This window comes from Epinephelus fuscoguttatus, linkage group LG18 (genome assembly GCF_011397635.1).
Source record: "Epinephelus fuscoguttatus linkage group LG18, E.fuscoguttatus.final_Chr_v1".
NCBI classification, from domain to species: Eukaryota; Metazoa; Chordata; class Actinopteri; order Perciformes; family Serranidae; genus Epinephelus; species Epinephelus fuscoguttatus.
In genome coordinates this window covers 22,077,594-22,094,530 of record NC_064769.1, presented here as the reverse complement: position 1 = coordinate 22,094,530, position 16,937 = coordinate 22,077,594, and the positions used below count along the sequence as shown (strand labels likewise).

At 39.4% G+C, this 16,937-nt stretch overlaps 1 protein-coding gene across 3 annotated transcripts; it reads right to left on the bottom strand.

Annotated features, from left to right (window-relative positions):
- Window positions 1-785: 785 nt before the first annotated feature.
- Window positions 786-14,780, bottom strand: si:ch211-282j22.3 (ER degradation-enhancing alpha-mannosidase-like protein 3). Of its 3 annotated transcripts, none has more exons than XM_049604387.1 (21): window positions 14,476-14,780; window positions 13,872-14,347; window positions 13,712-13,757; window positions 13,100-13,200; window positions 12,031-12,070; window positions 11,782-11,894; window positions 11,373-11,526; window positions 10,917-11,051; window positions 10,590-10,695; window positions 9,746-9,843; window positions 9,434-9,559; window positions 9,244-9,327; window positions 8,544-8,627; window positions 8,244-8,368; window positions 7,928-8,093; window positions 6,498-6,655; window positions 6,282-6,399; window positions 5,290-5,460; window positions 3,859-4,024; window positions 3,517-3,708; window positions 786-2,963 (listed from the first exon to the last, which is right to left on the bottom strand). In XM_049604387.1, exons 2-21 carry the CDS (start codon window positions 14,021-14,023, stop codon window positions 2,686-2,688), a joined length of 2,613 nt encoding a protein of 870 aa, XP_049460344.1. In that variant the 5' UTR covers window positions 14,024-14,347; window positions 14,476-14,780; the 3' UTR covers window positions 786-2,685. The 3 variants fall into 3 exon arrangements, with proteins under 3 accessions (XP_049460344.1, XP_049460345.1, XP_049460343.1); XM_049604388.1 differs by having other exon boundaries at window positions 14,504-14,780; XM_049604386.1 differs by having other exon boundaries at window positions 13,872-14,780.
- Between the last annotated feature and the right edge of the window lie 2,157 nt (window positions 14,781-16,937).

The following is a 16,937-nucleotide window of genomic DNA, read 5'->3' as shown; positions in this document are numbered from 1 at the left end:
GAGGCATATGTAAAGAAATTATATTGTTGTTGCTCATCCTTCATAATTCTCAAATTACAGAGAATTTTGGTTATTTGTGTCTCTGTGGTCATTTTGTGTCTTTTTAAAGTCATTTTGTTTTGTTTTTTAGGCAATTTTGTGTCTTTTGAGGTAATTTTGTGTCTTTTTGGAAATTTTGTGCCTCTTTGTAGTCGTTTTGAGACTCTTTGAAGTAATTTTGTGTCTTCTAAGTCATTTTGTGTCTATTTAAAGAAATTTTGTGTCTTTTTTGTCGTGTCTTTTTTTTGCAAACTGTGCCTCTTTGTAGTCCTTTTGTGTAATTTTGTGTCATTTTGAGGTAATTTTGCCTTGTTTTGGTTATGTATCTTGTTGGAAATTTTGTGTCTCTTTGAAGTAATTTTGTGTTTTTTTTTAAGTAATTTTATGTCTTTTGTGAGGTAATTTTGTCTCTGAAGTAATTTTGTGTTTTTAAGGTAATTCTGTGTCCTTTTGAAGTAATTTTGTGATTGTCTCTTTGCAGCCATTCTGTCTCTTTTTGAGGTAATTCTGTCTTTTTTTGATTGTTTTATATCTTTGTTGTCATTTGTGTCTTTTTAAATGTCTTTTTCAGGAATTTTGTGTCTTTTTGAGGTAAATTTGTGTCTTTTTAAAAATATTTTGTGTCTCTTTGTAGTCATTTGTGTCTTTTTTCCTGACCTGATGTGTATTTCACAGCTGCTGAAAACTGATGTAAAGTAAATCTATAATGCAAGAAAGAAAAGATGAAAAAGGTTTAATAATGGTGATTTCAAATTTATTAACGGGATTGCCTCAGCTTACAGTCAGAAACTAAATACAGACAGGATGTGAAACAGAAACAGGAGCCATGTCATGCATCTCTTATGGCACTTTTTGTCTTTCATCCACTGATCAACAAATACCTTAGAGAACTGCTGAAAATTAAATAGCATGAAGAAAAAAAAAAAAAGAATCCCCTACTTCTTGTTCACGGTCCTCTTCTGTGCGTGAGCGGAGACGTAAACAGTCCTGAGGTATACGGGTTGGCAAAGCCTCATACAGGCTCAACAACAACAAAAAATAAAGACTGTCATGTTGGATTAAGACTTCAAATGAACTCAGCAGCATCAGGAACAGGTCCACTGTACAAACATAAACCACAACATACTCTGGCGTGAGAAGTGTTTCCCCCACTCAAACATAGGCTCACATTTAATGTACCACACAAGACAAAAATCATGCAACAAATAATTAGTGAGAATAAAGTGAATATGAACAAACTGATTAAAGAGTTGTGCATCTTTATGAAGTGTTGCATAAAATAATTACACATAAAAATGCCCGGAATATTGTTAAGAGAGTGTAAGAGACGTACAGGATTTAATGAGCCTTTCCAGTTTGACTGTTACCATTTCAGATGATGCAAAACTTAAATTTAAATTTAAGCTGTGACGTACTACTTACATTTTAAGGTGGCTATGACCATTGCATCATGGCACAATGTAATGTAAATAGGAGCATATATGACTGCAATTATTGTAACACACAAAAAGAAATTAATCTGCCACAGATGATCATACCCGTGTTTCAAAGTGCATTGCAGTCTGGGACCGCAGACCAACCTGTGATGCTGCATCTGGAACTAAACCAGAGTTACATGTAGACTTCGCTTGCAAGAAAACCAGCTTTGGTAATTTTCTGGCGATGTTTTTAAAATGACATGGTTACAATCTAATAGTGACTAGACAGGTGTTAATGGGCCGGGGAAAAAGTAGCATTCAGCCTGAAAAATGATTCACGGTGGTCAATCCGACAGAGTTTTTACTCTTAAACCCTCGCATAACGTCTTTGTAATGACGGGGGGGTCATCTGACAGCACTCATGATCTAGCTGAGACACTTTCTTGGGTATTATTACACACACTCACACATACACTATAGCAAAAAGGAAATGCACAACACACACACAAACATTTCCTCAAATGGGTCAACCTAGCAAACTGCATTCACTCTTGAAATTCCCTGAAGTTGCTTACTGGTACAAAATAAAAATCAACTTTCCAAATTGGCCCCAGCTCATCTCTTTCATCCACTATGTTACTGAGAAGTTATGGCAGCTAACGCCACCTACTGGCCAGGTAATATTCCATCTGCTCTCACTGAATATTTAACAGTAGTTATTGAAGTGAAAAGGTGCACTCTACATTAAAAACAAACTGCATTGCATAAAAACCTAGCTGAGTACATTTTGCTTTGTCTATGTTTTCCTCCGAGGTGAGGTAATTTTAAATTCTAGTTGATGATCTATGTCATTATCAACACCGTGTATGTGCCTACAATAGCAACACTACAGGCTAGGTGTGGGCAGTAACAGCCCAGCCATCTGAACCTACAGTCTTTGTCCTTCAGCTACCTGTTTTAGTCTCATGACATCCCTCGTTTCAGAGAGACCTGCAGCCGCACTTTGACTCTCTGTCTAATAAATGTAGGACCATCTTTAGGTTTCATAGTCAAGACAGGATGCAAAGGGGCCATCACACTGCTTCGCGCTCCTCCATCGGCTGTAAACATGCAGGCTGGGTCAGTTGGGGCTCCATGTAGGGCAGTGAGGGGCTCTGAGGCACACGCCATTCAGAAACTGACAAGAAATCAGTGTTAGGAAACTTGGCAGCTTTGGGATCAGCAGTGGTCAGGGGGTTGCGTCTGGTCTACTGTCAGAGTTTGTGGTTTGAGAGGAATCAGCTGAACACGGTTCAGTTCTGTCTGTCTCTGCTGCCACTGTGCAGAACCGCTGTGGCTGTTGTCGTCCTCTGAGCTCTTCGTCCTCCTCCTCCTCCTCCTTAAGAAGCACCTCCTGTTTCTCCAACACAAACTCCAAGGTGGGCCCTCTGGATGCTCCCTCCTCCAACTCCCCCTCCTCTGCCAGGCGGAGTTTGATGTTCATGCCGAGGGGTTTGTCTGTCTTATCTGGACAATGAGGAGGAGAACCAACGATATACGAAATTAGAATAAGAACAGAGAGAGTAACTAAGATTTGACATTTGAAATAATTTTGTCAGCCGTATTTGCAGTTGTCCTTCTGTATAATCCATACAGGTTGTAAGTTAAAGGGGACCTAGACTCCAGCTGCTGCTAGAGGCAGCAAAACATCCTTTCATTTTATAGTTACAGTCTACTAATAAAACTCGTGTGAACAGTGGTTACATGAGCCTCAAAACCAGCCACAACTCAGCCCTGAGCAGAGTGACTGTCCTCTATTGACCAATCAACGGACTGCAGTGTTCACAGCTCCACCTTTTAGCACCAGATCTGTGTGCTAGGTACCCCAACAGAGGGGGGACCAAAAATGGGGAAGATATGGAACAGTTCCATCAGTATCATCCACAACTTTTCACAGTGGAAACGGTAAAAAAGCGCACCTAACTGGTTTTGGTGTTCAGTTTATGGGTTTTGCTAACAGTAACAAAAATATAGAATATCGCCAGCCTTATCATTTAATCTTCCTCCTTCTGCTCCTCACCATGTCCCAGCTGCCTCTCTTTGGGCAGCAGCAGCACATCCACATTGTGATGTTCCTCCAGAGCTGCTGTGAGCACAGCACCCTCGCGGTTGAACACGAACACCAACGGCAGGGTGATGTCTTCAGTGGAGTCGCCATCTCCAACCATCTGGAAGAGGGGAGTTTCCTCACTATTGCTTCCCTCTCGGTGGTCTGAGAAAGAGAGTAATGGAGTATTTGAAAAGATTTAATTTCTTTAGGTCCAGCCTTCATATATTTAGTTATTCTAATCTTTGCTGTCTGAGCTTTGAGATGGACTATAGGAAAAAATGTGGTTTCAACATCCCTGATAATCATCCTCACCTATAAAGATGACTCCTATGGCTCCTGCCTCCTGCAGCCGACGAGCCTTAACAGCGAACATGCAGTCACCACGCAGTGCCAGAGCAATATGCCCTTTAAGCTCCACTGTGTTATCTATTGGTCCGCACGCAGTGTAAGGGGAGGCTTTCACGATGCTGCCCTTAACCTGTGGCACAGGAGTAAGAGTGTTATTGTAAGTTATTGTGCTGAGATAAAAAGAAGACAGGTAAAACTTACACAGTTCAGTAAATATCTGTGATGATTTTATAGGGCTGTGAGGGTTTATGTATTTGTACTGAACCCTCACAGTACAGCGAGCCACGGTCTGGTGCATGAAGCCCAAAGAACACATGGCATGTAGACTGATGCATGTAATATGGAACAAAAGTTCACAAGAGTGAGTTCAGCCTGTAAACTTTTAGGTGTATGCCATTAGCAACTTATAACAAGGTTAGACCAACAAGCAAATTAAATGAAATGCGGAGCTGGAAGACCAGCTTGCAGGCTCCCAGTTTCCAATTTTTTTCCTAGGATTGTGAAGGCATCACCTGCCCTACTCTCCATCTGACTAGCAAGTGCTTGTTGCCTTCGTTGGTTGGTTTAGATTTAGGCAAGAGGAGCGAGATTGGTTAGGGTTACAATGTCATGGTAAAACAATCAGAAGCATGGTAAGGCACAGTAGTTGTCATGACTTCACAACCCAAGATAGAAAAAAAACTTTCCTTCCTGGTCAGCTACAACAGCAACTGAGAAGGAGGTGTGTATAAGACAAGCAGGGTGTGTTGCCAAACAAAGTGAATTCAAACAGATCTAATGTGCTATCTCATATTTGGCAGCATCACCCAGATGTGCCGATCACCAGGATGGCATATTAAACCTGCCTCCTTGTGCACAACTTTAATTCTATGTATTTTGAAAATTATCAGTTTCATAACATAAGAGATGCTTTTTCATTTTTATACCCTGCTGTGACCTGTTGACTTTTGGGAAAGAGTTTGTTCAGTGTTCACACAGTGTGATAGCTAAGTGTTTAAAATGTTCCTTATTTTTAAAATGAAAATAGTTTACCAAAGTTGCCAGTGAGCAAAATGTTACCTCCGTCCCCAGCAGGAGGATTTTATTTGTCTCTGGCACTACTATCTATTCAAAATAAATAAAAAGAAACGTATCATAATGCATTTGGGTTTTTTTTGCTGTACCGAACTCACACCAAACTGTGACTCCTACACCAGGGCATGAACCAAACCCTGACTTTTGTGTACCCTTGCACCCTTAAATCGTAAATGTTTTGGCCCCCATTTGTGAAGGTCCATCTTTTATAATCACTTCTCTGAAAAGTCAGTGATTTCATAATATTTAAAATTTTTGGTCATGTTATTATCATTGAACACTTGTTTCTTCTGAAAGCTACACAAGTCGTTGGAAGCTCACCCCATGCTCCTGCTTCGTAAGGTCCATCCCGAACTTGGCAGGTCCTGCTGTGAGGACTGTCCTACCCAGAAACGGGGGTGATATGAGCTGAACAACATGCGGCACCACCTCCTCCTCCTCCGTGTGGCTCACCTCTGCCACAAGCTTTACCCGGTACACTCCTTTATGCTCCTATAAAGGGTTTATATTCAGAAAACTATTAAGATATTCATCTGTGATTTGAATTCATGTGTGAGTCATGTTTAAATTAAAAGAGGGAAGTTATATGACAATATTATTCTATCATCAGTTCAACTTTTGTCATGGTTAACAGGGAATTTGTGGACATTGTTATAGTAACCTACATTCCAGGCATTTGTTTTACATTTAGAGCCATATATTCATTACTTTGACCCACTTTTCACTCAATTAATGCTGCTCTAAACCCAATGCCTGTAAACAGTTTAAAAAGCAAAATGACATTGGCAATCCATTTTATGCGATTGAGTGATTTCCTTTTCTCCCTCACCGTTGGAAACATCAGGATACTGGAGGGGGCATATTTACTGCCTAAGTAAACACAGAATTGAGTGTAGCATAACTGATAAGATGAAAAATAAATCTGTTTAAAAAACACTCTCATTTGATTAAAGCGGCTTATAATTTTCTAAATCCATGCTGCTCGACACCCTGTTATTTGCACAATTTGAAAGATATAATTGGCACAACAGCAGGTTATATAATTAACCTGCTCTGACTGCTCCATTAAAGCATGCTCACAGCAACAAAAAAACATCACGGTTTAACACGTTGTTTGAGTGCATTTGTGGAGCCAAATGGACAAAATGAGGTTGTAAATCAATAACTAAAACTCTTTAACTCATAGCTCAAAGCTGAAATTGTGCCATTAACACCAGCTGGAGAACATTATTTTTTCCATTGTTCTACCACCTACAATTCGCTTTCTGGTTACTTTGACTTCATGACATGTTGAGTACAAATGACTACAATACCTTCCGACTTCCCAAGTCTCCTGCCATGACCTCATTCAGTGGAGTGAGAGAAATGCCCATGCTTTTCAAGAACTCTACTGGCTCCATCCCATTATCATGGAGCGGCAGTTCAATTTCCCTGTGAAGTACAAAAACATCCAAGTTAAAACACAAAGTAATCATAAGAAACGGGTTTCATCAGTGATTTCACTCTAAAATCAAAAGCCCTAGACACACCTGACAGGTAAGGGGTGGAGGGCTCGTCCCACCCCAGTGAGGTACTTGTAGCTGTCCCGAATGGTTTTGGCAAATGAGGGATTGTTGGGGAACAAGGTCTCCATGCTGGGGCAGGAGTGTGTGAACAGATCTTCCTCGTGAGATACAGGAACAGTCTCCTAAAGCACAAAACCAACAGTTAACAGTTAATAACACATTTTAGCTCCTATACATGGAGGACCTATTGTGCTTTTCCTTATCTTCTGCCATATATACAATGTTACAATGTCAGATGCTCATATTAGACCTGGCCAAAGTTTCTCATGAGTAGGTAAACATACATAAAAGTAATCCCTGTGAGCAAAAACCTCAGGCTTCAAAGAGCTGACACATGTCTTTATATGGTCATCTGCTCTCAGCATACTACCGCAAGTGTTTACATTATGTGGCCTCCACCAATACATGCAGCTGCATGTTAACGTCAAGACACATGTAATCTTGATTGCCAGTTTTCTTAATGTCTCCTGGATTTTCGATTATATTCTTGCTGGAACACGTATGGTTGTGTTTAGAAGCTTTTATTTCAGATTTTTCAAGGTAAAAAAATGCTGATATACTCCATTACAATCCATCCTTGGGCTGCAAAGACGATGCAGAGACACCAAGATATGGAAGACCCAGAAATGCTGACCAGTCAGAGCAGCCTGAGCTTTTTGTAAAGGGGGGCTTAAAGACACAGGCACTAAAACGGAGCGTTTAAGACAAAGGGTGCAGATGTTCCAGCACAGACAGTATGAATTTTAAGAAGTGTTTTTTGAACATTAAAGGTCCAGTGTGTAGGATTTAGGGGCATCTATTGTCAGAAATTGTATATAATATTTCTAACTACGTTTTCATTAGTTTATAATCACATGAAACTAAGATTTCCTGTGTTTTCATTACCTTAGAATGTGCTGTTTATATCTACATGCAGAGCGGGCCTGCTCCTACTGAGTCCACCATATTGTTCTACAGTAGCCAAGAACATACAAATCAAACACTGGCTCTAGATGGGGCCATTCATGTTTTCGCGTCAGCCACCGTGGTTATCCTACACACTTGGCACACGGGAGAAGTTTTAGCTCTGCAACCTCACAGCTAGATGCCACTTAATCCTACACACTGGACCTTTAAAGCATGTAAACATGTTCTAGTAGAAACCCAAAATACAAGTATGAACCTGAAAATGAGCACATTAGGTCCCCTTTAAAGAGTCAGTCAGCATTTTACACACACAGAATGTCATTATGTCCTATTCTTACACAATAATATACGCTATAAATTAATAACAGCAATAATAAATACAGATTACAGTGGTGTCATCAGCTACACTGTCTAGTAATCATTTCATATCAGCATAATATCAGCTTGTTTCAATGTGAGACTCAAAAAATGTGTGTGAGAGCTCTCACCGTATTGTTGCTTTGACAGGGCGGCTGGGTAGTGGAGAGAGACACAGGGAGAAGGTGAGCCTCCGTGGTGAAGATGTAGTCGTCAACATCGATGGGCAGCTGGCTCTTCTCCGAAAACAGCAGGTACAAGTATTTAAACATCTCAGCCAGAAAGAATGAGTCCATCCTACACACACACACAGAAATAGAGAGATATTTTGTTCCATTACGACGGTTAATGTACCAACAGGAAGGTTTAACCAGAAAAAACCTTCTAATGTCACACTTCCATATGAAACATGTCATTGTAAACAAGTTTGTAACGGCATCTGTGTACCTGTCTTCATGTGTCCCAGTGCGGACATCTTGCACAGCAGCAAACCCGCAAGGCACCCTGGCGTAGGCATTGAGCTTTTCCACGATGGACTGTCCCACTCTGAGGTAGTAGGGGTCACCAGTGGCCTGCAGGGATAATCATGTAGTCTCGATCACACATCTAACATGGAACATTCAGTTTGCTATAAAAATAATTGTGCATACAGTACACGAGTGGAGTAGTTTCATTAATTAGCCTACTTATAACAGAGAAAGGTTACTGTAGTTTGTCTAGGACACTGTCCTGCCAGTTTTTAATCACCTTATAGAGGTAGTAGGTGCTTTCTGCAAACTCTGGTCTCAGGAGGTGTTGGCCCCAGTGAACTCTGAACTCTGTAGTGAAAGCCTGCAGAAAGCAAAAGATGTTAGTGACACTGGCTTCTTCTAAGACTACTCTGTATATTATGAACAGATTTACTAATGAACGGGTGAAAGAAGAGTAGCTACAAGAGATTTCCATTCAGTGTAACATTTCATTCAGAGTAAGGCCATGATTTTTTCCCACAATAATAAATCATAGCACAGGATCATAAATATCAAACTGATGATTTGCAACAGCTGATACTTATCCTGTCAACTTTAATATGAATATGTCTTATTGTAACTTGAAATTAGCCAAGTATAAGGGTTGGGTGATGTGACAAAATATATTCAGAGGTGGAGACGGTGTTATACTATTCATACGGACGTAATTATCCCTTCAGCATTTCTGGCTCTGTTAGATTAACACAGGCAGAGCTGTAATGAGAAGGACTACTTAATGATTATATTAAAATTTCAAGGTTTTTACATCATCGTGATGCAGTACTTTTTGAAGTGGACACAGACTGTTTTTATAACTGTGAAATGTGACAGAAGATTTTATCCATATTACCCACCTCAATTAAGTGTTAAACCAACTTAATCTGCCTGTATTTTCCTACTATATGTCATTAAATAAACAAAGAGAGCAGAGTCTTTACCTCTGGAAGGAACTTGTGCTGTTTGGTGACTTGGTAAAGCATTTCATGAGTCTCAATAGCTGGTTTCAAATCTCCTCTCAAAACCTGCGTGGGAAAAATAAATGTCACTCCAGAGACACAGGTGCAACCTTTTCTACTCTATCTACTGTGTGTTAATGGTAGTAAATGTGATTAATGGAGGATCCCTGACCTGTAAGCCGGGGAAAAATGCCAGGAGTGAATCCATCCAACTACGCACGCTCACAGTGGGGTTGTGCATGTGTACGTTGAGCAGCAGGGGAGGCTGACTGATGTACTTCATAATGGCACTGTAGTGCTGTTACAAACAAACATCATGGAACATAAATTAGCGAACAATGAGAAATGTGTTCAACACACAATAACGGTACGAGCTAAATGGCCAGTGGTGAGCCAATTATGTTGCAAGAGGGAGCGCAATACAGCAGGCGCCAAACGCTTGTATATAGATTTCTATGTGGGCGTGCAGTGATGGAGGACTTACAATGTTGAACCTCTCCAGAAAAACATTGTCGCCCAGAAGAATGTAGGCCTTCATCAAATATTCATAGTATGAGTCGATACCAGCACCAACTCCACTGTCTACAAACACAAGAGAGAGGATTACTATAAATGGTTCATGTATTAAGTAGGAATGTGTGTAATTAGTCGATTAAACGTCGCTAGTTGGCACCAGAAATACTAGTCAGCTGAATTAATTATTAAAATATCCAGAGGAAAAAGGGGAGAGTTTCAGCATGCAAGACTGTCCAGCAGCTCTGATTGTCATCAGCTCTCCTTCTTTCTTTTTTAAACACACACAAACACAAGTGTGCTCTCAGACTCGCATGAGCATTACTGGTACAAGTCTACAGCTGCCTTCACACACACTCACGCCAGCTGTCATTAGTTTAGAACATGGGAGATTGTTTATTTGTTTGTTAACTTTTATTAAGGGGGTTTTTATGTTTTGTAATAAAATGTGGAATGTACATAATGCACAGTACAAAGTGCCACACATTTCAGCTGCATTTTAAATATGATTTGGTGATTAATAATAACACGTCGGGAAGGAAATCCAAAGTGTGGGATCATTTTGAGAAGGTGAAGGACGAACCCAAGGTGATATGTAAACTCATCTTCATTGGTCGACTACAAACATGACGTATCATCTGAAACATGTCAGTACCTACATGCCCATTAGCACAATCATTACTGCTTTGCCGACAGCATCATTAACAGGCGGCTCGCTCAGTGTGTGATGTGCACTTGTAGATAAAATATAGGCCTATATTAATGAAGGTGTGGTTCACATTCAGTCTCTTGTCAATATGAAAGTTTTGCCTCACCCCTCCGGACCCATTCTTCATTATGGATATTGATGACAGTCCCCACCAAGTCACTTCCCCTCTGTCTCCTCTGCCAGAGGACATCCAGCGCCTTCCTTGCATGTTCCTGTAAAACAATGAGCATCACATCATTAAAATGCTTCTGGTAAAAAACAGTTAAGTCATTCATATACAGTATGATTTCATCCTGAACTGGCATCAGTTATAGCCAGCTATAATTTCTAAGAAAACAACTGCACTCTATTATATCTCAGTCATTTCACAATAAGAGCAAAACAAAACAATCATAAAGAGTCTTATCTCTTGAGAGGTAGAGGGAAGTAATACCTCAAACACAGACTCTCCTGACAGTCTGCTGAGGGCAGCAAACTCCAGGATCATTGTTCCAGCACATGCTGTGCAAGTGTCCGATTCAGTGCCTGTGCGTGAAAGTGGGTTGAGGACTCCGTACCGCAGATTCACCTGGAAAACCAAAAAATGATACATTAATCTTGTCACTTGTTGTACAACATTTTTGTCTACTTTAGGTTCTTAAAATGAACTCAGCTCGAATCATTTCTGGAATTTTTTTTCATGGGTTTACATTTGTTCACTGCGTGTTTCTTCCAAAATGGTTTGAGCTGGTCAGGGTGCACTATACTGAACTAAAGTAAGTTATATTTTGTTCATTAGTTCCTTTGTGGTGCACTGACTGTGAGGAACTATTTGCCATCCGTGCAGTTAGTCAAATGCAGATACATCTAAAATAACACCTGTGATATTTAACAATAAAATAAGGAAAACCTTAGGGTAGGGAAGGCCACTTGTGGTGTTAAAGGCAGGCAGTAATCGATGGCCCAGCTCTTTGGCCATGTGTAGGAGCTCATCACGATACCACTGCATCCTCTCCCCACGCTGCCGTAGCAGGTCGGCCATCACGTGGGCTCCCAGAAGCCCTCTGGGAAGAATTAAGTAAAGGAAGAAAAGAAAGATAAATTAAACAGAAAAGTTGGGCTGGACAGGTTGAGATATTTAATACAGCATGGCCTTTTGTCTTGTAATAATAATATTCTGTGCTGATGTGGAGTAATTTTACATTCAGAGGAATTATCTGCTTCAGCCAGATGTAATTATTAAGACTAATCAATTAAAAAGAGCATAAAAGTATATTTACAGAGTACAAAAGTGAATAAATGAGAGGCATGTTTCATACCCTAACACTCTGATGTTGGTCTCAAACACAGACACCACCACATCATTGTCCAGGCGCACATCTGTCACAGCCTTCCTCACTGCGTCCTCAAACTCATCAAGCTTATTTAACACCTGCTCACACACAGACAGGAACAAATAAATCTACCGTCAAATGAAGAGGAAAAAAGCCTGCAAACAAAAGCATGGTGAGAAATAAAAGACACAAACAAAAACTACTTGTACACTTGTAAACAGAGAACACACTCACCACCAGGGTATCAAGGGTGTCGATCAGTGTGAGAGAAAACCTACAGAAAAGGTGGACGACATGTTATGATGATGCAAGCCTCTGGCACAACACAGTGGAGCAGTGTCCCACTTTCCCACTGATCCAGTTTCATTTCAACGAGCCACACACTGTTAAATGTTGAATTTGCAGTGAAAAATGGATGTATTGTACTGCAAGTCTGTGATTTATTGCCTTCTTGTACATTTAATTGACTTGAATTAGCATCTAATTTATGTATTCCTGTAAAACTAGGGCATCTTCTCCATGTTGAATTAAAGCTGTTTGAAACAAACACAATCGTATTATATAAAGAAATTAGCCCATCTTTAAAAATTCAAAATACCTTTTAAGACAAGACATTCTGACATTACATAAAAATGACATTTTGTGTTAAGTCCATATTTTCTCATATTTATAGTAAAAAAAATGTATTTAAAAAATAAAATTAAAATGTTAATAAAAATTTCTAAATAAATAAAATAAAATAAAAACAAATCAAATTTAAAAAATGAAAAATAAAATAAAATAAAAATGTATTCCAGACATATTTTTAAATGTAGTTATTTATGACAAAATATTTTAAAATAAAAAAAATATTATTATTGGTTATCCAAAGCACATTTAATATGAAGTTGAAAGCATTTTATTGCTCAATTTAATGTTTTATTTAATAGTACAACATGGAAGACAAAGTAGCTCCACATAACTTTAGATGGAAAGTTAATATTAAGATTAATTAAAAAAGTAAGAAATTGCAGACAAAACACAGGCGTGTTTATCTTCTTCCACTCTCTGTCTTTTTAACATTCTAATCTTGAAAGCAGATAAAAGACAGTGTGGAGACAGACATAGTACACTGGACAGACTCAAGCAAATATGTTTTGATAACGTGCAGTCACATTTTAACAATCAGCTCTATGACAGACATAGCACTTCAAGCTAGTAAATGTACACAAAAGCCTTTTGACTGTGAGCTTATAGCTTTGATTTAAAATAATGGATTAAAAATACAGAGCTTGTTTGTTTGAGGTTATTAAACTGAACTTACTTCCCCAAGGAGTCATCTATGTCCCCTCTATTTGGCTCCTGACCGCGAACTCTCCCCCTGCAGCTGAGAGGCATCAGCTCATCTGCTGGATAGGCGTATTTCTGCAACGCAAACAACAGTAACTGAAAAATGTGTCATTAAGGAAAGACGGCTCAAGGGTTGAAAATTCTCTAGGAGGGAAAGAAACTAGCAGCCTAAAGCTACATACTTAAACAGACACTGCATTTTTACATTTAAAACTCCGAGCTGCGGGATAAGTCTGGCCACCCATGACCCCGACACCTCCGGTTGTACACTCTCATTACTTACTTCCTCACCCCTGGATGACATCTATCACTACTGACAAAAGTTAAATCAATATTAAGGGCACCGTGAATCATGTAGTGTTCTGCTGGCATCTGCTGTACCAGGCAGCTGCAACAAAATCCTGTATGTTTGCTTTCTGCCCAAGCCCACTAAATCAAATCCAACTGCACTGAGGAGCAGCCACTGAGCTTTTCTTAACTGGATTATAGTGATGAAGAGCAAAAGACACATTAGTCTAATAATAAAGCTGTTCATTCTACTACAAGTGTTCCCATTATTAAAACGATTGCATCAAAGTGACCTTACCATGTAACTGCCATAAGCGTGGTCAAACATTTCAATAATCTGGTCCCTGCAAAAAAAAAGAAGGAAATATAAATGCATCCTCATTGCATGGACTTCCCCGGCCACTCATGCACAAGCACGTCTAAACAAACTTTAGACTGTGAGTCTAAACATTCCTCACCTAATAACAGTCTTCTCCTCAGGTGTCATGCTCTGGCTCTCTTGACATGTCGCCCAGCCAAGCAGACTGGAGATCAGTAGGGTCTTCAGAAGCATCCCAGTGCCAGAGATGTGGACCAGTTCCCGGCGCAGTATATCTCCTACTCTCCGCATCTCGTCTAGCTTCCGGTTAAGCTTTGATATGGGCAAACACACTCCTGTCCTTTGTCCAACACCCACACAAAGTCAAACAGTCCAGCAGGCACAGCTGTCCTCCTTCAAAGCCCCGGTCATCCTCATTTCGGTAGAGTCGGCTGTAGATAGATGTTAGCTACCTCCCAGCTCCATTTCCACATGCCCACTGAGGTTGTTGTGCAGCTGATCCAGTATTGTAACGAGCACATGCCCGCGGTGCACTTCAGCTGACCGTATCCATGTAAACAATAGAGGCAGCTAGACACAGCTGAGCCTCGATAAACAATGACTGCTGACCTTAACCTGCACAGAAAAACCACACTCACCACGAAACACTGGCTAAACAGAGAAAGCCCAAGAGAGCTAACAACACACGTCTTGTTAAATTAAAATAATGTAAATAAATATTAAGAAAATATTTACACAGTTACCAAATTTGGAAAGAGAAAGTGTCGCTACCGCTTGCTAGCCATCACAGTGCTGGGAGGATCCCTGTTGCTAGCCGGCTAACAAGTTGCTAGCTAGCTGTCAGTAATGCTAGTTAGTTAGCTCACGAGCTTAGTAGCTAAATTTAAAAAACAAACTCGGACGAGACGTCAGCTTGGTCTTAAAAGACGTGGCTCACTCGCAGTGTAAACTGACTGTCATACAGTTAAACGGTCGATGACACGTCGCCGAGTATCATAGCGGACATACAGCACCCTGACGTCGAGGACCGAGCAGCTGTCAAAGAACAGTCAGGCTGTTTTGCTACCCGGCAGCGGGGGCTGTACTGTTACTATGGGGTATTTCAGCCCGGAGTTTAATTTGTTAGGCATGCCAGTACTCCCACGTAGGCTGACTTGAAGTCTCCCTTTCGGCAAGTCCCACATTTTAAATGGTTATATATTAATCTATAGAAAGTTTAAATTAAGTTTATGCGTAGTGTTGCCATCTGACAGTGTAATGGTGGTCATATTGTTGTACAGGCACAGAGGAAAGGTCTCCTGGCAGATTGTACTCAGGGCATACACTCGACATTTTAATAGACGAGACATGCGTCACAAGGTAGGTGGAGTCAGGGAGGATGTCTTTATTTCCTACTTTGTTTATTGTGCACAAATTAATTTACAGAAATACAAACAGATACATAGGCAGCAATAAATAAAGCACAAATTCAAAAATAATGAACAGATAAAATAGAATAAAATGAAACAAATATACATACATATATACATATATATATTTATATTTATATACTTTATTTTTATTCATCCTCCTGAGGGGAAATTCAATTAAAAAAATAAATAGTAAAATAACAATTTAATAACTAATTCATTTGATAGCTTCTTTGTTTTTAACTTTAGATAACATGGTTCTATATTGTTGAAGTTCATTAATAAGCGCAGGAAAGTCGACTTGGTTTCTGATTTATTTTTTTCTTATAAATATGGAATTTTCCAAAAAATAATTAAGATTCGTATGATACTACACAACATGTTATTTCCAAGCTTATCTATCACCTAATCTAAGCTTATCACCTAATTTAATCAAAATTAAATTAGGTGTTGTTTTATTGTGGATTTTGTATTCATATTTATTCAGATTTATTATTTATAGGTCGTATTTGTTGCATTTTAAATGTGTTTTGATTGGCCGCTTCCTTGGTCAGGTCTCTCTCGTAAAAGAGGTTTTCAGTCTCTGTGGGACTTCGTGGTTAAATAAAGGTTAAATAAAATAAAATAAAATAAAATAAAATAAAATAAAAATAATTAAATAAATAGCGTAACATCAAACAAGTATTTCAACATTTATCTTAAGTTTCTCTTTTAGAAAGCTGGCAACATTAATCCAATCCTGTATAGGCCTATACAGTGGAAAAAAAGATTAATATTCTTTTTCCACTCCACAGAAATCACAATTACAATCAATATTCAGCTTGAACTAAAATAACTTGCCACTAGTGTATTTTAAGTGACCTGCCTCAGTGATGAAAGGAATAACTTAATCCAACCCCTTTTGTGTATTTTATCTTATTCGACCATGCAAATGACCATGCTGCATTTGACTAACTGTTAAGAACACACTGAACCCCCCAAAAATGTCCATACCCACTGAAAAGCATCTTAACGTGTCATCATGCACAAATCCTCATATCTTCTGACATGTTCTGGTCCCTTCAGCTGTAGCCTCTACTATTGGCCACAAGATGTCGCAACTGCCCCTCTCCTCTCAGTATAGGCTATCACTTCATACCTCACTTGGATTTTATACATTTATCTGTTTATACACATGACTTATGGTGCTGCTGCTCGATGAGGACGTTGGTGTCTTCTTTAGGTCACCCTTGTTGCCATGGTTGCATTTGATAACATCATGTCTTCATTGTAGGATGCTGTGGTGAGATGGCAGAGTATAGCCTATACAAGTTTTGCCTCAGGATGTTAAGCAGGGCTATCTATGAATTTTGCTTATACCAACCAAACCATTAATTAGTTGTATAATTACAAAAAAATAAATGATTTGTTATTATTATTTACATGACATAGTTCTGCTAGTCTGACTGAGGCAGGCCTGTATGTAGATGAAAAATAGTGATCCCAACATGAAGCTCCTTCACTGATGATGTTAAGAGAAAAGCAGGTTAAGAACAAATATTTGTTTTCCTGTTTCTTTACGTCCTTCTTCCTTCTCTCTGACTCATGTCCTCCTTGCTCCTACCCTGAGCGCAAACATGACTTTGGACCCACTGTAAGTTATTACAGAGCTTGTTGGCTCATTAGTGAAACCTAATGGCTTCTAAGATTTGGGAAACACTTTCTGTGGGTTACTGGTGGCACTGAAATAATTCTGCATTTATTTTATGAATGCCTTTGTGGCAAATTCTTCTTGCTTGATGTTGACTATATTTTTT